Source organism: Penicillium riverlandense, assembly GCF_028828495.1.
Source record: "Penicillium riverlandense strain IBT 135883 chromosome Unknown utg000008l_segment0_segment0, whole genome shotgun sequence".
Lineage (NCBI taxonomy): Eukaryota > Fungi > Ascomycota > Eurotiomycetes > Eurotiales > Aspergillaceae > Penicillium > Penicillium riverlandense.
Window position 1 is genome coordinate 1912408 of NW_026643199.1, and position 18892 is coordinate 1931299.

The following is an 18892-nucleotide window of genomic DNA, read 5'->3' on the forward strand; positions in this document are numbered from 1 at the left end:
GGGCCGGGGTGAGGCGCTTGTATATAGCCTGGGGTTGGGGAAAATGGATTGAAGACTACCTAGATTCACATACAAATGTCATTAATCTAGTGAAATCATGCCAGGCTCAGTAGTCTGTAGCGAAGGTACTGTTTCCAGCGCCTGAGGCAATAGTAGCTGAAAGCTTCCCACACGCCCCGTGTCGTTCAATCCTCGTGCCTGGAAGGTCAAAAGGCGAGATCTCATCTTGGAGCTTCGCAGCACGCCACTCGTGCGTCATTCCTCCGATTCCGCTGATATCAATGAGGATCGTGTTGCCAAGGAAATGGAGATCTGAAGGAAATTTGCCTGTTCGAGAGGCACGAAGCTGAAGTTAAGATTCAGGCGAGTCCGAGTATCTGGTTCAAGGGTCCGTCGGAAGGGTTGATCCCAACAGAAATCCTCCTGATTCTATTTTAGTTTTCTCTGGCAGAAGCACCCTGGCACCAACTCGAGTTGTGTGGCGAGCAAGTAACTATCCATGAGGCTGTATCCCCTGTTCCATGTGGACGTAGAAGAATCCCGGAGGAAGATTACCTACTCCACAAGACACCACCCTTGGACGGATACGAATAGATTAGTGGAGCTTCGGGTCCTTCTTGCCATCGGCCCTCAACTTTAGCCTCTTGCAGGGGAGATCCATACGGGGCTCCATACATATCCATACATACTGGCCCTGATCGTCCAAGGGGCGGATGACTAAGGTCAGGGGCCAGCCGTTTCAGCAGCCAACAATAGGGGGCCCACAGGACTGCATGTACCATACAACCTTAAACCATGCGATGAACATCGCCTTCGTTCCGGGGCGATGGCAAACCCCAGTCGCTTTCCCCCTGGCCCAGTTCAAGTTTCCGATAGTCTCAGAACATAACGTCTATATCAATATTGGGTATGATAGATGCATTTCTAGATCTACATGCAACTCCCCCGAGATTTCACTAAATGGACTGCTACTGAAGGATGGTGCTAACCAGAAGATACCTATTGCAGAAAAACTTACTAAGTACTGCAATTGATATTCATTATTTGTGGTTAAGAGTAGGCCCCGTGGCGAAGATTGGTGCGGATCCGGGGGCGAACCGTTCTTGAAGTCATAGCCCCGGCTATCAGCATCCTTCACCATCGGACAGAATCGAGGAGTTGCGCGACCACGTCTATAAAGATGCCCGCCTGCACAGCTTGCAATGGAATTCATTCAGCAGCAGCCCACTTCCTTCTTCTGTGTTCATGTTCAATTGCCTCGGGCAGGCCTGGACATAGTAACATAGTCGTTATAGAGAACTTGATTTTGTTTTGATTCTCAAATCCTTTCCTTTTACTTTTTTTCTCCATTATTCCTCTCACAATGAGATACACCGGAATCGTGGTCGCCGGACTTTTCGGCTCTGCTATGGCCTTGCCCGCCCAGCTGAGCGCTTGGGATTCCAACCCTGGTGGTGTTGAGGAGTCGCCAATTGCAGTTCCGTCCCAGCAACTTAACCAGTATGGCGGATATGGTCTTGGTCCGTATCTAGCTGGAGTACCTGGTGTGAATCCTTATCCTTATTCTCCTTCGCGTACGCCTTCGTCTATGGTTACGGTTACGCCTACTTTCACGCCTATGTCCTCACCTACTGAAGGGCCCACTACTACAACCGATGTGGCTGCAGAGGTCCAGTCGTCCCTTTCAGAACTTGAAGCCTCCAAATCATCATCGGAGTCCGCCGCATCGTTATCTTCGTCTTACTCCGCTTCCGCCGCAGCTTGGACATCAGCCTACGATATAATGCACATTGGCCGCCGAGATGATGAATCCCAATATGCTGAGGAGACGCCAATTCCAGCTCCGTCCCAGCACCTTAACCAGTATGGCGGATATGGTCTTGGTCCATATATAGCAGGAGCACCTGGTGTGAATCCTTATTCTCAAACTCCTTCGTATACGCCCTCACGTACGCCTTCGTCTCTTGTTACAGTTACGGTGACAGTTCCGCCTACTTCGGCGCTTATGCCCTCACCTACTGAAGCTCCTACTACTACAACCGATGTGGCTGCAGAGGTCCAGTCGTCCCTTTCAGAACTTGAAGCCTCCAAATCATCATCGGAGTCCGCCGCATCGTTATCTTCATCTTACTCCGCCTCCGCCGCAGCTTGGACGTCGGCCTACGATATCATGCACATTGGCCGCCGAGATGACGAGTCCCAGCCTAGTGAGGAGTTTGTGCAGGGTGACAATGACAATGGACCTGCAGTTTCAGCTGCTACTCCGACCCCTGAATCCTTAGCCGCACAATAAATGTACAACTCTACTCCCTCGACGAGTGCTTTGGGCTTCCACCGCGTAGACACAAACTGTGTCACAGCGTCGGGTGCGACAGCTTACTCGAAATCTATCAATGTTTGCGATGCTCCTATAGTGTTGAACGTTTTCGTTCTCGAACGATTTTAGTATATGACTTTCATAGAAGGGGTGGCGGCCATAAGCGCCGCTCTTACTGAGCACGAGTATATACATTCATATCATGCTCTCAGTCTTCTAGAATGCAAATATGATTAATTTACGAACGATTTTCTTGTTCATTCCAATTCTTTAGTAGATGCTTAGTTAGATAGAGTTCTTTAAGCAACTCAATACAATCCTCCCCCCTTGTACAGCGAGTGTCTTGGAACTTGGCTCATTGTCTTCAGCCACTGTTGTTCTTCCCCAACCTAAATTTCAAAATTGTTGTTAAAGTCAGGTCTGAGAGCCGACAAAAGTAGCGCAGCGAAAAGTCAGTATGGAAGCTACAATAAAAATAGTGCTAAGCTTATGCCGTACAAATGCTATCTTCAAGCGAAGCTGTTGACGCTCCTATCTCCCACAATGTGCGAAGACTCTTCTCGCCTTTTTTGCCCACGATCCTCTCCCATTCAGACACGATCACCTTGTAGTGCTCGATGTAAGTTTCATCGCTCCGACTCTTATTATCCCGTGTCCGATGATAGCTATATTAGACCTCCGCAACACGCCGCCACGGAATACAATCTGCCTGCTGGCGTCCGTGCACCGGACATTTGATAAAGAAGGGCGGTGTACTGAACATGTTACATGTAAACTTGTCAGAGAACTTGCCAGTTGCTCGTTCTATTCAAACCTATGTCGTAAAGAGGCAGTATAAAGGCAATATAACCAAGGTAACAGAGTCGATAGTAAGCCAAATATAGAGCTGTCACTTTCTGCAGGCCATGCTCCAGTACGTCTTTCTTTTATTTGAGTGCATTTGCCTTCTTTATCCAGATGACAGTCTGTTAACTAAATACATTCTTTTCCCGGGCTACCCAATGACCCTTCTTTCCAATGCTACGAATGCTGGCGTAGGCTAGAACTCCAAAGAGAGGTTTTTCATGCTCAATCCTCCAAGTGGTGTAAAAATGCGTCCAAATATCTAATAGTAGAATCCTGCTCATTCACAGGCCTTTCAAAAATTCCATCTTTCCAAGTGAAACCATAACGAAGAACCAATCCAGTCCGTTCCGCAATTTTTATGGCACTTTTTTCACCATCGGAAATATTTGCCGCATGTCTATGGAACGTATCCCAGAAAAGGTCTTCCAGCCTGGAAGAATTCTCGTGGTAGTGTCAACCACTTGAGTTCATAATACCAAGCATGTTCCGAAATCCCCAGAGAGACATTCCAAATGGCAAAACTCTTGCTTCGGCCCAATCAACAACCCCATTGATACCACCTGCTTTAGGATTGACGATGATATTCATCTCACACAGGTCAGCGTGAGTTAGAGCCAATGGATACGTGGGAACAAAAATTGTGGGGAGTTCTTTGCGAAGCTTGGAGATAATGCGGGTGAAACGAGAAGGAAGCTGCCGCAAAAGTATATCAAGCTTGTTTTGAAGATCTGCTAAAGACTGATCGGACCGATGGAGGCTCCGCTAGCCGGTTCACCCATGAATTGGCAAAAAATCTAGCAAGATTAGTTGTGGTTCCACAGCATAGCTACATTGAAATTACCTTGCAAAATCCGACACTGTTTGTTCTTGCCATGAGGTACAATATAGTGTTGTTAAAGGCGCTTCGATGTATGTTATTCCGGGAGCCTTATCCATCACATAGATAGCGAGCGAAGGCGATGGTCCCATAAAACCTCTACTGACACAAGCGGGCACAACGTTGCCATAGATCTTCCGAGCGAGATTCAGCCTTTCTGTATCCAAGAGAGACTCGGAAACACGAAATTGTACAAGGAGCTTCCCAGCTGATACAGTGTAACTGAACGCTCCTTGAAGCCGAACTGGCTCCACAGCTTCACCAGTAATCTCAGCAGCAGTCCGGTCACATTCCTCCCGCGTGACAGTGCAGCCAGTAAAAAAACGATTGATCGTATCCTCGAGCGAATAATAAGACATCCCAGCTGGAATTATGATTTGCTGATAAGTGAAGAAAAATTGGGTCGAAGGCAAAAAAGGTAGAATCTGGGGGGCAGTTAGGTCTTCATAGCGGTCAAGCAGGTGCGTGGAAATTCACTAATCTAAGTGGACAAACCCGTGGCCTCTTTTGCGGCGTAGCTTGTCATTGCATGACCAACATGTGTCAACGCTACGGAGGGAGAAGCGCCAAACCCAAAAGGCAAAATTAACCGGAACAGGAAATTCGCAGCTCCTCATTTTAAAAAGGGAATAGAACAATAAGAATATAATCGTGTTGCATCTATATTTTCCTACCTGAGGCCTCGAAATTAAGTTATGGGCCCAAGATCCACGTCATTCCGTCATCTGGAATCTACTATCTGTAACTATACGCTACAGATCAAAATACTTGTCACCTCGCTTCTGTGCATTCATTCCTACGGGGTTTGTAACATTCGGCTTGTCGGGGCGACGGTGGGCATTATATCTACGAGTCAAAAAGAACAAGGCAAGGAATGGACGTGAATTATACCAAGCTATAAAACGGGACACGGGTTCTTTTCCAGTAAGATCGTAAGCCCATTACTAACCTAGTCTCCTGGGGGATAGACAAAACACACGACGACGACAAGGCTGGCAGGAAACGGAAAACAATACAAGGAAGCAGCGGTGTGTGTAGTGTGCAGAATGAGGTATCCATGTTCAACAAACAGAAGCGTTCACAAACGAAGCGCAGAAACGAAGCGAAGAAACCAAGCGAAGAGACAAAGCGAGACGAGACGACGAAAACACAACAACACCCTCTAGTAAGATGATTATTTCAGCTTTTCCTTGATCTTGCTGAAGAACCCGCTCAGGCGCTTCTTCTTCTTCTCTTCCTTAGCATCGGCCGAGACGGCAGCCGTGTCTTCAGTGGTAGCCGATTGCTGCGCCGGAGCCTGGGTCTCCTTGGGCGTGGTGGTCTCCGTCGTCGGCGCGGAGGCAACGCCGGTGGTCACGGTGGGTCCAGATGGAGGCTGGATCTGCTCCTGGCCCACGCCCGACACAGCGGCCTTGGAATCAGCGACGGGGACAGAGGTCGGAGGCGCCGCGTCCGCAGCAGTGGCCCGGCCGGGGGGTGGAGTCGTGTTCGGAGACACATCGGCGGAGTCGAACCCCGTGGATGCCACCGTTAAGTGGCCGGGCGCGGTGGGCTGGGTAGTTGCGGAGACGGTGGGTGCCGGAGTGCCGGCTGATTCCTCCACGCTCACTTTCTTATGCAGCTCCTGCTCCATGTCCTTCTTCTCTTCCACGGCGCTCTGGTTGGCAGCCGCCTCAGGGTCCTGGTGGGCTTCGGCGATCGAGTCCTTCACTATCTGCGGGACTTCGCTGACCGGAGCAGGATCGCCGTTGGTCGTCTTCTCCAGGGGGACGTTGGCTGCCAGCGCAGCTGTGGTGGAGTTTGGCGCAGCTGACTGGATGGTGTAACCGGGATCAGTCATATCGGTGGCTGCGGCGCGCTGAGCGGGCCCACCACCCATCGGCAGACTAGATTCCGGGATGGTGTTCTTCGACACGGGGGGCACGGAGAAGGCGCTCGACCCAGCAGTATCGGTGGTGGGGTTCTGGGAGCCCGCGCTGGCCAGCGGCACGCTGTCGCCCTTTTCATAGGACTCCTTGTCGAGCTTGACGGTCGAGTGGACGGTGTTGTCATTGATCGAGCCAGGGTCGGGGACCTTTTCGCCAGGGTTCAGCTTGACGGGATTGCCAATGCCGCCGGAGGCCGGGATGGGATTCACGGAGAGCATTTGCTCAGACTCCTGTCCTGGGGTGTCGGGAAAGGTGCCCGGCAAGCTGCCATTCGCCTCCTCCTTGGGAACGGCGGCCGCGAGTGCGGCGGTGGTGGAATCCGGGGTGACGCCGGACATGGTGGTGGGTTCGGGGGTGATCTCGTTGGGCAGAAGCACGTTATTGACGTTGTTGTGTTCGTCGGTCTCTTCACGTACACGGCTGTCTGTAGTCCAGGTGCCGTCGACAACAAACTGGGGAAAGAGGAACAAGTCAGCCACCCCTCTCTTTATTCATATCAAAAAAGGCGGACAGTGACGTCAGGGCGATGCGTCATGGAGCAGGCGGTTATGCCTAAACCCAAAAAATAGTAATCACCTTGTATTGGATCTTGTCGCTTGTGGCAGGCAGCGACACTTCTTTCAGGAAAATGTCGCCCACCCGGTCGAGCTGGACGGTTTTGCCCCAGTCATCGAAGGTGCCGGTGACATACACCTCGTTCGCATTGTAGGGCCTGCAGCCTGCGGTCAGCACGCAATCTGCCGTGGCACCGGCGGGGGAGTCTGCCGGTCGCACACACTCACCATTGGAAGGTGAAGGTTCCCATTGCTGTCAGGTGTGGGAAGGGGGTGAAGGAAGGGATGAGAGGGAAAAGGGAGAAAAAAGTGAGTGAGTGAGGCTGGGCAGAGTTCGAGCGGCGGGCCTAGTCACATCGGTGGGGGGAACACAGACCAAGTCTTTACTTCCACTACTACACTTGCTTTAGTTACTTTTGACGATTACTACTCCGACGACTATCGGATACATAGATAGATATATATTTTAATTTTGTTGACTGGTTTCGCGCGGAATTGGAGCTGTCGAATCCATGGACCGTGGAACGGGGATCGACGAGGTGGCGGGCCCTGAGGATTGAATTGTTGTCTACAAGGAATTCGATCAGCTAGGTCAACCCCGAAAGGAGCAGTGGATGACTTCAAGACACCTCCGGGTGGCGATAGTGGGTTTCTAGAAGACACCTGGAACCCCTCGACACATCCGGTGTCTCCGTCGGATGGGGATAGTGACGTCGATCACCTAATAGCCCACGGGAAACCCTAGTAACTGAAGACTAGAACAGAAGATGGACACACTATGATCGCCCAAGCTCAGACCACAAACCCCTCCCTGCCTTCCTTCTTTCCTTCTCGGGCACCATTTTAGTTACCTCGCTTGTCTGGGGCTGTTCTTCTTCTTCTTCTTCTTCTTCTTCTTCTTCTTCCATCTCTCCCCACCTGCATTCTTCCTTCCACCCACACGTCACCCCAGGATACCCAAATGTAGGTATTCCTCGTTTCCCTTCATTTGAGAAAGACCGAGAGCATGTCTTGCATGCAGACTCCCATCCCGCACTAACACGACACCCTGCCAATCCCCACTCGGATCTGGAGAAACCCCTCCTGATCTTTGTCTTGCCCCAATTTATTCCCTCTGCCTACCTTCTTCCCTTCTTTACTATTAAACTCTCTTCCCCCTTGCATCTCAGTTCCCATTCTGACAAGTCTGACCCCCCTCACCAGAACCTCCGTCAGGCCTTCATCCCACACGGCCTCCTGTCCAATCCCACTTCCGCTTAGCCCCAGTGCGGCCGGAGTCGCGGCCCCAGCGGCCCCAGCGTCGACACAGTCATGGCACACAACTCATTCCCGGGTACCAACCCCTTCCTCAGCACGGGCAAGACGGACAAGTCGCCGGGCATCCAAAAGATCTCCGAGGAGGAAGAATTCGAGGTGACGTCACCAACCGATGTCACTTTTCGCAAGACCAACGCCGGTGCCCCGACGGAAACTGCCTATCGCGAAGGACCTGGTGCGGCAGAGCAAGAGTCACAAGGAGGCGGCGGTAGCGGTGGTTCGTTGTTTGGTCGGAGCCCCTTCGAGTCCGGCACCGGGGAGGGCAGTCACGGCGGAGACGGTGATCAACCCGGTATCCCGACAGGTGCCGCGCTGCAGCACGGATTTCCCAACAATTACGCGCTGGGACGACGGACCTCTGTGTCTGCGGAGTCGTTAAATCCCACCTCCGCCGGTGCGGACAGCTGGACGCCTCCGCACCACCCCAAGACGGACGAGCAGCTGGCGCGGCTCAAAACCGCCGTCAGTGGGAATTTCCTGTTCGCACATCTCGACGATGATCAATTCAAGACGGTCCTGGATGCGCTTGTCGAGAAGCCCATTCCGGCCAAGGATATCAAAGTGATCGCGCAAGGCGATGCCGGGGATTACTTCTACGTGGTGGAAAACGGCAACTTTGACATCTACATTCACCCGTCTGGCTCTGTGCAGCCTGGTCCCGATGGCCTAGGCAATAAAGTCGGCTCGACCGGACCGGGAGGCTCTTTTGGCGAACTGGCGCTGATGTACAACGCCCCGCGCGCCGCGACCGTGGTGTCAACAGATGCAAAGAGCACCCTGTGGGCGCTGGACCGCATCACCTTCCGGCGCATCCTGATGGACTCGGCATTCCAGCGGCGCCGCATGTACGAAGCGTTTTTAGAGGAAGTGCCGCTGCTCTCCTCGCTGAAGCCGTACGAGCGCGCCAAGATCGCCGACGCACTGGACACGATCAAGTACCCCGCCAATTCGACCATTATTCAAGAAGGCGATCCCGGCGACGCCTTCTATCTCTTAGAGTCTGGCGAGGCCGAGGCGCGCAAGAATGGCGTCGAGGGTCCGGTCAAGTCGTACAGCCGAGGGGATTACTTTGGGGAGTTGGCGCTCTTGGACGACAAGCCTCGCGCGGCGAGCATCGTCACCAAGACCGAAGTCAAGGTGGCGCGGCTCGGCCGAGATGGGTTCAAGAGGCTGCTTGGCCCCGTGCAGGATATCATGCGGCGGGCTGAGTACAAAGTGGATGCGTCCAAGTCTCCTGTTTCTTCTTCATGAATGTGATACGATATTTGATGCAATTGAACGGGCAGGAGAGATAAAATGTTGCGCCCGATTTCCCCTTTAGACAGTGCCTGCCTCTTGCAGTTGTTGTTGTTGTTGTCGTCTCCTCAAACTGATGAATCTGATGTTTTTTTCTCCTTGGTTTTGCTTGACCTACCCCTTCCACCTCTTCTTCGCAATTCGACACTCGCTATGATCCTGAATTGTATCTACATATCTGTTTCTGTTGTTGTCCTTGTCTCACAATACTCTGATGGTTTTGATTCCTTGCTTGCTTCCTTGCCTGACTCGATTATCAACGGAGCAGGACCGAGAACCCACTTACGGAAGAACGTGTTCAATCTGAAATTTCCTTTTTGCAACTCAACTCCACCGAATCCAATCCTTCGTATGTCCCAAATGTAGATTATTTATCTTCAGATTCCCCTATTCATCCAGTCCATTATGTGAATAACCGAATACTACTACCTCGCAACAACCAAATCACTCCTCAAAACCCACTTCTCCCCACTAACCACCTCACTCCCCTCGTGAAGCATACACCTCTCCCCATGTCGATGAAGCAGCGCCAGCCCCGTCTCAGGGGCTACGGAGATCGGTTTTGGATGTGGATTCGCGCGCGTCGCGTCCGGATAGAAGGTGGTTGAGCCGCCTGTGCAGGAGCTTAGGTAGATGAGGAGAGTCCAAGTTGTACGCGCGGGTGTTGGACTGGGTGTTGAGGGAGAGGTGAATGTGAGGGTGTTGGATTCGTCGTCTGGTGTATAGATATTAGTATATAGATAGGTGGGCATATAACGATGCACAGATCGTTGGCGTATTTGTGTAAGGTATAGGTGTATTGGTTTGTCCTTCAATGACTTACAATGCTGCGCAAAGAATTGACCCGGTGAATAGCGATACACCCTAATATTCGAGTTCAACCCCAGCGGCGTCCCGCCCCAAAGGTGGTGTGCTTTTCGCGCCCGTTCCAGAGTGCTCTCTTCCTTCTTCCCCTCTTCTTCATCATAATCATAATCGCCCTCATCAAACCTCTCCATCACAAGCTCTCTCAACGCCGTCTCCCCCCACAACATCTCCGCGAACCTTGCGTCCTCAATCTGGAACCGGTCATTGACGCGCACTGCCTCATCTTTCTTGGGTTTGCCCGGTGTGGTGGTGAGCGGGAGGGACGCGAGGAATGACACGTAGTTCTTGCAAAGTGTTCCCGGGAGGAAGTTGCGGATTAGGTAGATCTGGTCTGTGACGAGGGGCGTGAGGGTGAGGTCTGTCGGGGGAAGGAGGGGGCGGAGGGGCGGCCAATTTGGAGGGTTGTGATTGGCATTGGAGGGTTGTTTTTGGTTTTGGGGGGTTGTCGTTGCTTTTTTGGATTTGGACTTGGGGGGCATGTTTGCTTGCTTGCTTGCTTGCTGGCTTTGGTGGGTTGTGGATGTGGTGGTGCGCAGATGTTATCGATAAGATCTCGGCTTGCAGGAATCTACAGCATGTACTTCTCCGCTAGTGTACAGCGGTAAAGTAATGCTAGGTCAATGAACTGAACATGATATACTCGCCTTAACCGGTCTTTCAACTTATGTACGAGATTGAATATCTGATTATCTCTACACTATACTATCCACTCTTTCCTTTATATAGGCTCTAACCCGCCGTCTATTCAATAAACCTTAATAGAAAAATCCCTTTATAGTCTTCGTGTCACGAACTCCCTAGGCAGCAGGGATCATCTGTCCTGCAGGATCATACTCGTGGCATCGCTTAGCATAGCACAAAGGATAAGAAACCTCGCAGGTCGGTCGTCACTTCAGGTGAGACGCTGGGGAAAGTGCACTATTACGGATTTGGCTACCCTTTCCTACTTTGTATCTACCGATGTACTTGCGATGAGCTATGATAAATTAAAGTAATTAAGTGATGTGCGACGATCTAACGGCATTCGTTGGGATTTGAATTTGTACCACTTGATAATTATTTTCAGTACAGATGTTTGCGATATCCTTTATAGTACCCCGACTCTCAGCTTCGGGTAGTCCGCCAACATATGGACGACGGATTTCTTTGCGCGTAGACGCGCTTATTGTGTTCGTTGTGGCTACGGTCTTTGAGGATGTGGATAACGAAGAGTGTCTCGTCCGTAGCCTCGGATTTGGTAAGCCGGCGGAGAACAAGGTCACATAGGTTGTGTAGCACCTCTTGGCAGCTCCCTCTCTTTATCTTCCTCCCGCTTGTTCTCTCTGCGGGGAGGGGGGTCGTTTAGCAAAATCGATTTCACTGTACACCCGTGCCTTTCTCAGAACTCAACACACTTTGCACGATCAAGAGCCCGCTTTTGTTGAGTTACCGTTCCATCCATATCCGGTCTGCTATTGAATATTCAAACGCCCATTGGATGCACTGGCTCGTATGTTATGTCAATTGTGGTCTCCTCAAGCACTTGGCTCACTTCCAGGCGGTCAACCTGATTGATTAGGATGCCTTCGTTCGTAGAGCTGCGTTGCAAAGCCGGTCTGCCACTAGATTTGGAGCACAGCTTGTGTATGACCTGAGACCACATGTTACCCATAAGGGAATTTTTTCTCTCCGTGACAGACAATCGTCCGGATGAAGTGGGAGTTGCCGCATTTAGGACCAAATCCCACCTGTTCAAGGTATACAAGAGTGTATCGCACAGACCGGACAACGTCATGAGGGACCCTGCAACACAGAAGTATGTAACGCTGGGAGTGTGGCCACTCGCAGACGCCATCCTTCCAACAGCGAGAGGTAATGTCAAGGAAACAAAAACGACTGGGTATATCACCATGTAGCCAACGACCCGCTTTAGGCGGCGAAGACTGTTTGTGTTGCGTCCTCCAAGGCTCACACATTCGGCGATTCGGCGCTGAAGCCGAATAAAAATGATAGCATAGAGCAGGACCGCGAAGAACTGCGCGGCAAAGATCCAGAAGTAGTGTGTCCACAGCCGCAACGCTGGGTGCTTAGTTGTAATCCAACACTAGCAGGAAGAAAGAGCTTAGCCAAGCCTACTAAAGTCAATCCGGGAATGGTCAATAATTCAACTCACCCATGCGACTGCAGGGAACCAGACATAACGACCAACGGCTGCTATTGGAATGATGACCATCACCACGCCAAACACCCACAAACTGACGACCGTAATCACAAACATCCGGTGACTAAGCTGATAGCCCATGGTGATACGCAGGAAGGTATATAGGGCAATGGCAAGCACAAACATCCCACTCATAGGATTCCCAATCTGAAGCCAAGCGCCCTGAAGAAAGCATAATGCATCGGATGCATGAATGGAGTTGGTGGTAATCCAGCGTAGACTAACGAGAAACCCGAGGGCCTGTAAGAAATCTGCGAGCGCCAGGTTGTATACGAGGACGACGTATTGGTTGTGACCGTAATATCGTCGATAGTATCTGCGCCAAAAAATCAACCGATAGGTGAGGAAAAGCAGAAGTAGAAAGGTCGTAACTAATGAAATAGAGGCGAGAGACGAAACTGCAATTAATCCTCTTCGTTGTAACGGGGGTAAAGGATCGATGATGCTCGACCCGGCAGGGGATGTCGCCGGGTTAGAGCCCGATGGATCATTATGGGACTGGAGTTGCTGGTCGGCTGTAGATATTAATAACTTCACAAAAATTGGCATGGCAAAGGTTAGGGCTAGAACTTTTGGACCTACCCGGGATACGCCCAAACATTAGTCCTGTATCAAGAGTATTGCCACAGTTGAAAGAATTCTCCTGGGATCTATTAGAAATGCTGGTTATTATTTGACAGAGCTATAAGTAGATTAAGTGGTAAGTTAAACAGCGTGCGAAGCACGAACCTAATAGTGAAAATAGGAGCGCGATAGCATGAATGATAAGGCACTCATGACGTTGGAGATAGAACAACGCGGCCTAAATGTCGAACGGTGCCAGGCTCGAGTTCAAGAGCGGAGAAAGTATTATATGAGTGTCGGCAAATTATATATACCGTCTCAGACAGTGTGTGGGTGGATACAACATCTGTTAACGAAGTTAGTTATCCGGAGTGATGAAGTCACTCACGGGGTCACGTGGTTATAAAACGTGGGAATTGAATGACTAAGATGTAGGTAAATATTCTTAAAATGGTTGTGCTCCGATCGAAGACATGGTGCGCGAACCTACATGTTCTATGGTTAGGATGGGCTCCAGTCGAATCAGGGTTTCGTTCTTGATTCAGGAGGGAAAAGTGGGTCTAAGCCCAGTTGGATCGCCTTCTAAAACGGGCTAGAATCAGTAATACTCGTCTGGTTAACATATCATTTTAGTATGTTATAGAACATTAATTTATCTATACGCTGAGAACATTCCAATTCTCTATAGGAGTAGTTCCAGGATCCAAACAAGTCGAGTCATTTTGACGAGGTACACTCCAGGCAGCGCCAGCATCGCTACAACGTAAATATGGCGTCCAAGGTAGCCATTTTCGGGGCTCGACTTACCGTGTAATATTCTGCTATCTTTTTGTATCTTTTTCTTTTGTAGAGCTATTTTGTTGATCTCCGGTTATGATTCCGAGCCTCGAATGCCTAAATATGTACTCCAAGAGGGGTAGACTCCACTCGCAAGACCCGTTTGGACAAGCATTCAGCGAGTACTAACTAATTAGCGCCGGATGCCCTTGGTGAAAACCCTCCCTGTTATATGAAGTTCAATATATAGAAGGCATAGATTGGTGCAGAGGCCAGCCGTCAGACTGAAAGATCAATCATCAATCGCAGGTTTGGTGCAGACACTGGAGTGGATTGTCCGTGCAGATCGAGGAGTAAAGCCCAATAGGAACCAGGCACTCCAAGTGGATCGGAGGAGGCAGCCGGAGAGGATTATTGGGCGGGGCGGGAGAGAAAATTTGACTGGGAGGCCAGCGGATGGGCCGAGGGGAGCAAAAGGGGGAGTAAGTACTGTGAAAACACCATCGTCGCCTGCAGAGAAAGCAGCGACTACACATGAATCAAAATTCTAGTTGATAGTTTCATCAGCAGCCCCAAAAATCGAGGATGAAGACTCAGAAACAATGAGTATAGCCTGACAGACCAGGCATCCGCCTCTCACCGCCCGCCCCAACGAGAACTTCAGCTTCTGTTCTTCTTCTCCCTCGCTTCCCCCAGCCATGTCGTCGCAGACCATGACTGCGCCAGCCGTGGGCCATCGACCGCCTGATCCAGGTCCGGAAGCGCCCATATACGATTATGGCTCGCAGTCCAATGACGCCCCGCGAAAGACTCCAACGCCACCACCTCCTACTACCACCGGCGACTCCGCAATCCGCGACATGCAGAACTCTCCTGTCTCCTCGGCCGCCGTCCCCCACGGCCTTTCCACAATGGACATGACCGGAATAAAATCAGAACCATCCGAGCACACTTTTTCCACCGAAAGGGACACCAATACGCAATCTGCCGCCAGCGCCCTGCTCGCTCAACTCCTCGGCAACCAGTCGAATGCTGCACCTAGCCAGAATGCTGCAGCGCAACACCAGCGCCACGGCAGTACCTCACATGTGAAGATGGAGGACTTAGATGGCGACTCAACCGCTGCGCCGACCGATCTAGCCTCAGTGTCAACGCGGCTGCAGGATCTGTCGAATGGGCCAACCGTTGGCGATATCTTCTCCGGGTCGGGCATGGGACAAGAAAATGGGCGACATGCATCGGATGCAACAAATAGCATCTCCGATCCACTAGTTCCCAAGTCGAACCTCGAGCAACCCTCACTTCTACCGCCCTTGGATTTCACGGCAGCCCCGAAAAACGCCTTCGAGGCCCTCCAGCAGAACGAGATGCTTACGGCCGCTTATCTTTCTCAAAGCGCTGATCTGTCGGCTCTGGGATACCAAGATGGGACTGCATCTACGGCGGGATCGGAACCTCGGATCCAAGCGTTTGCCAAGTTGGAGTTTGATGATGGGCATTTTTATGTCAATACCTACTCGTTTATTCTCGGTCGAGATGTACGAGCCGCGCGTGCTGCGCACCAGCGAGAGGTCCAGTATCGGCAAGCCGTGAGGAGTTCTCGGGCAAAGAGTTCCAGTGGCGGGAACACCTCGCACACCCCGAACCGTGTCAAGCAGGAAGAGAGCGCTGCCATGATGGGCAGTGTAGTGAGTGACCGTGGAGGCATTATGGGTTTCGATCCTGATATTCCTCCGAACCTCCCAGCCAACTTGAATCTCAGCCGACGATCATCAAAATCCTCATATGATGGGTCTGCTGTGCCCACCCACGCGAACCCGACTCAATTACAACAGCCAACTACCACCACAGTTACCGACTATAATGCGCTTGCGATGCAGTCTTTACAGGAGGGCAATGGTGACGCAAAGCCTGTCGATACGCTGGCTTTGCTTCCGTCCCCAGACTCCTGTCCCACCATCCCCATCCACCCCCCGACCACGATTGACGGCAGCGCCGCAGGTCACCGGGGTATCTCCCGAAGACATGTACGCATTGCTTACAACTTTGATCGCAACCTTTTTGAAATGGAAGTCATGGGACGAAATGGAGCGTTTATTGGAGCCGACTGGCTCTCTCCGGGTCAAGTGCGCCCGTTACACAGCGGTGACTATGTTCAGATCGGAGGCGTGCGCATCCGATTCTTGTTACCGGACGTCCCCATCGGTGAAACAGGAGCCGATCGGATGGAAGAGCAAGCAGCGGAAGAAGAGGAAGCGGATAGTGGTTCGGTCGATGCCGAGCACGAACTCGATGACCTGGAGATTGCTGCCAGCGACAGCGCGGAACCCAAGGATTCCAAGACCACGAAAATCGTCCTAAAGAACAAGGATTCTGATTCCACAAAAGCGGTGAAATCCATCGAGGGCGATAATGACCAACAGCCCGCCCGCCGGCGCGGTCCTGGTCGACCTCCCAAGGATGGGATCATGTCCAAGCGCGAACGTGCAGAGCTGGCAAGAGAACAGAAGATAGCTGCCAAACGCGAGGCCAACGGCGGCGTTACACCTCCGGCGCCGGCGGTAGTTCGACCCACCAAAGCTGGAAAGACAACCACCAAGGAGTCTGTTGGCGCCGAGTCGCCGCCTGCATCCAAACCTGCCGAGAAACGGAAGTATAACAAGCGGAAGAAGGGTGATGGCACGCCCATGGATTACCCTCTCCCCTCGACCGAGGGTGGACAAGCAGAGCAGCAGCCTGAACCGCCGGTCAAGCCTCCGCCTGTTAAGAAGCGCAAGCCTTCCCGGTCTCCATCGCCGAACTATCCTCCCGAGTCTGCCTACACTCCAGAAGATTTGGCAAAGCCTCCTTACAACTACGCCGTTCTCATTTTCGATGCTCTGACGGAAGCAGGAACGCCAATGACGCTGAAACAGATCTATCGCGCACTCAAGCTGAAGTACCCGTACTTCCGCTTCAAGTGTGAGACGGAGGGCTGGACATCCAGTGTGCGGCACAACCTCAACGGCAACGGTCATCTGTTCATGCATGCAGAGCGAGATGGCAAGGGATGGTCGTGGCAGCTCCGGCCTGGTGCCTCGGTTGAGAAGGAGAAAAAGCGGCGTCCATCACCGCCGCCTGCGCCGCCGCCGCAGTCATCTCAACCTCCGGCTGGCCCTCCTCCCCAGCAGTACATGCCTCCTATGGGTCACTCGTATCCGAACGCGCAAGCCTCGACGCCCAGTCAGCATCAACATCAACATCAACAGTTCCAATTCCCGTCCATGCCTTCCAATCCGTTCCCTCCTCCTGCTGCAGCGGCAGCAGCCCCTCCTCAACACTCCAGTCCATACCATCCGCCGGCGAAGCCACCTGCTGCTACAGCCGCAGGCCCATCCCCGTCTCCGGTTCCAGTTCCAGCTCCGGCTACAGCTCCTGCCCCGACTCCTGCATCTTTTCCCATTCCGAATCCTATCCGCAGCAACCTGCCGGCTGCCTTTGCGAAGACCATCCCTTCAACGTACACCTCTCCCTACGCCGCCGATCCTCCTCCGCAGGCAGCTCCACCCCGGCAGTCGCAGACGCCACGGCCGGCCCAGGGTCCGTCGCAGCAGCAGTCCCCTTATCCCTCACAACAAAAGCCTCCTTCGCAGCAGCAGCAGCCGCCACCGCATGCCAAACCACCACCTCAGACCTACCCTCCGCCCGCCGGTCTTCCATTCCAACCTCAGCATCAACAGCCAGCCCAGCGACAATCCTCTCATCCACCCCACCAACAGGCGCCACCCCCATCACAGCAGCAGCCGCAACCGCAGCAACAGCAACCGCGACAGCACATCCCATCCGGTTTGCCTTCAGCCCAGCCTCGACCACAGCAGCACCAGCCGCCGCAGCCGCGTTCTGTGCAGCCCAGCCCAGCGCCAGCCGGGCCCTCAGAATCATCCTCATTCACCGAGCGAGCAAACAAGGCAATCGACGACTTCGAAAACGTACTTATGGAGGACTACGAGGATAAGAACTACATCCGAGAGGTCCTCCGGAGTGCGCGTGCACGCGTTTTGGGCGATGCCACGGAGAGTTCGTTCCCCGGCGGCGAGCCCAAAGACGAGGCTGTTATCATGGACGTGCTTCGCAATCTGGTGGGCAGCTTGAAAGACGAGTGACGTGGTGACCCAGCCTCTCTCACGATTTACGACCTTTTTTTACTCTCGGGTTGAGTTGCGGAGTTGGATTGGAATTGGAGCTGGAGCTGGATCTCTTTGGTGGTGATGGAAGGGGCTAGGCTGCTTTTACCTCCGCTTCCTTCCTTTCTTCCCTGACGACTTATCGAGTATACGAGTACATGTGTTTGTTAATCCCCCCGTGTCTGTTTGTTCCCCTCCCTCTGCGGGAATTTGAGTCTTAATGATATCCCTCTGTTACCTGGCTGGCAGGCTGTTGTGTTTCTTGTTGATTCTCTTGTTGCCTCGCCGATGCGATTGGGTCCGGAGGTTTGCATTTATTATTAGTGCATTCCCCTTTTCTTGTGCCTTACCTGGCCTGTCGCAAAATCAAAAATCAAAAGCTTAGCATGATAGAAATACCAAGCCCAACCAATTTCACGGGATCCTTCCTGTTCGTTTGGATGTGCGTGCTATACATCAGTGAATCTAGGTCGATTCCTACAACATATCCAAGTTATGTACTGCAGAAAAGTAAATATCCGCAGCGACTCTCCTGGTGAAATAGATAGATGTTCAAACAAAAACGTCTACTCGGAGAAAATAGTGGCTTCCAGAGCCCTATAGTCCAAAAGTGTCTAGTTTAATCCAAAGCACATGACCGCTGTAAACACATAACGACGACAAAGGTCTATTACCCTCTGCTGCACCTGATCATATTACTCATATTCTCACCTTGCTCTCTATATATATCGTGGTCGAGAAATAGAGAAATCGAGGTCCCTCAAATCTCGCGATGGTCCTGTCGTAGAATGGATATCGACAGCCATGCTATGGTTTGGGTCGTATAGAGTAGTGGCACCATGGAAAGAATACAAACAAAAGGCCTGCGGAGAAATAAGAGACCGTTTCGTATTTTCTGGGATTCCGGCGGGAGAACAATACTCTAACCAGCGAGGCATTTTGGGAGGAAGGAAGCTACATCCTATACACCAGTCGGGTGCGGGTGGCAAGGCCCAAACCTACACCAATATCCAATTTATGACGGCAAGAAACATCCGAGCCGATCCGTCTTAACGTCGATGCTTTCATTTCCCCCGCCATTGGGTACGTGCCCCTTTGATGTCCCGGATTTTCCCTAGGTCTGGCGGGGTCGGCTCCGGGGTCAAAAGGGGAGGGGGGGTTGGTTTCACCAGAGGAAAATTGATTT

The 18892-nt window shown here is 52.0% G+C and overlaps 6 protein-coding genes across 6 annotated transcripts; 2 read left to right on the forward strand and 4 right to left on the reverse strand.

Moving 5' to 3' along the window:
- Positions 1-106: 106 nt before the first annotated feature.
- Positions 107-4566, reverse strand: N7474_009779 (uncharacterized protein; the record flags this gene model as incomplete). Its single annotated transcript, XM_057201189.1, has 2 exons — positions 107-312; positions 4536-4566. 2 exons carry the CDS (start codon positions 4564-4566, stop codon positions 107-109), a joined length of 237 nt encoding a protein of 78 aa, XP_057049176.1.
- A 648-nt stretch (positions 4567-5214) lies between these two features.
- On the reverse strand, positions 5215-6773 carry N7474_009780 (carbohydrate-binding module family 48 protein; the record flags this gene model as incomplete). The annotated part of the gene is made up of 3 exons (XM_057201190.1): positions 5215-6420; positions 6545-6680; positions 6751-6773. The coding sequence occupies 3 exons, from the start codon at positions 6771-6773 to the stop codon at positions 5215-5217; spliced, it is 1365 nt and encodes a 454-aa protein (XP_057049177.1).
- Positions 6774-7833: 1060 nt separating this feature from the next.
- Positions 7834-9090, forward strand: N7474_009781 (cyclic nucleotide-binding domain-containing protein; the record flags this gene model as incomplete). Its single annotated transcript, XM_057201191.1, has 1 exon — positions 7834-9090. The coding sequence occupies one exon, from the start codon at positions 7834-7836 to the stop codon at positions 9088-9090; it is 1257 nt and encodes a 418-aa protein (XP_057049178.1).
- Positions 9091-9560: 470 nt separating this feature from the next.
- On the reverse strand, positions 9561-10481 carry N7474_009782 (uncharacterized protein; the record flags this gene model as incomplete). Its single annotated transcript, XM_057201192.1, has 2 exons — positions 9561-9850; positions 9959-10481. The coding sequence occupies 2 exons, from the start codon at positions 10479-10481 to the stop codon at positions 9561-9563; spliced, it is 813 nt and encodes a 270-aa protein (XP_057049179.1).
- A 983-nt stretch (positions 10482-11464) lies between these two features.
- N7474_009783 (uncharacterized protein) lies at positions 11465-12803 on the reverse strand (the record flags this gene model as incomplete). The annotated part of the gene is made up of 3 exons (XM_057201193.1): positions 11465-12085; positions 12155-12717; positions 12785-12803. The coding sequence occupies 3 exons, from the start codon at positions 12801-12803 to the stop codon at positions 11465-11467; spliced, it is 1203 nt and encodes a 400-aa protein (XP_057049180.1).
- Positions 12804-14241: 1438 nt separating this feature from the next.
- N7474_009784 (forkhead domain protein) lies at positions 14242-17685 on the forward strand (the record flags this gene model as incomplete). Its single annotated transcript, XM_057201194.1, has 1 exon — positions 14242-17685. The coding sequence occupies one exon, from the start codon at positions 14242-14244 to the stop codon at positions 17683-17685; it is 3444 nt and encodes a 1147-aa protein (XP_057049181.1).
- Positions 17686-18892: the final 1207 nt, after the last annotated feature.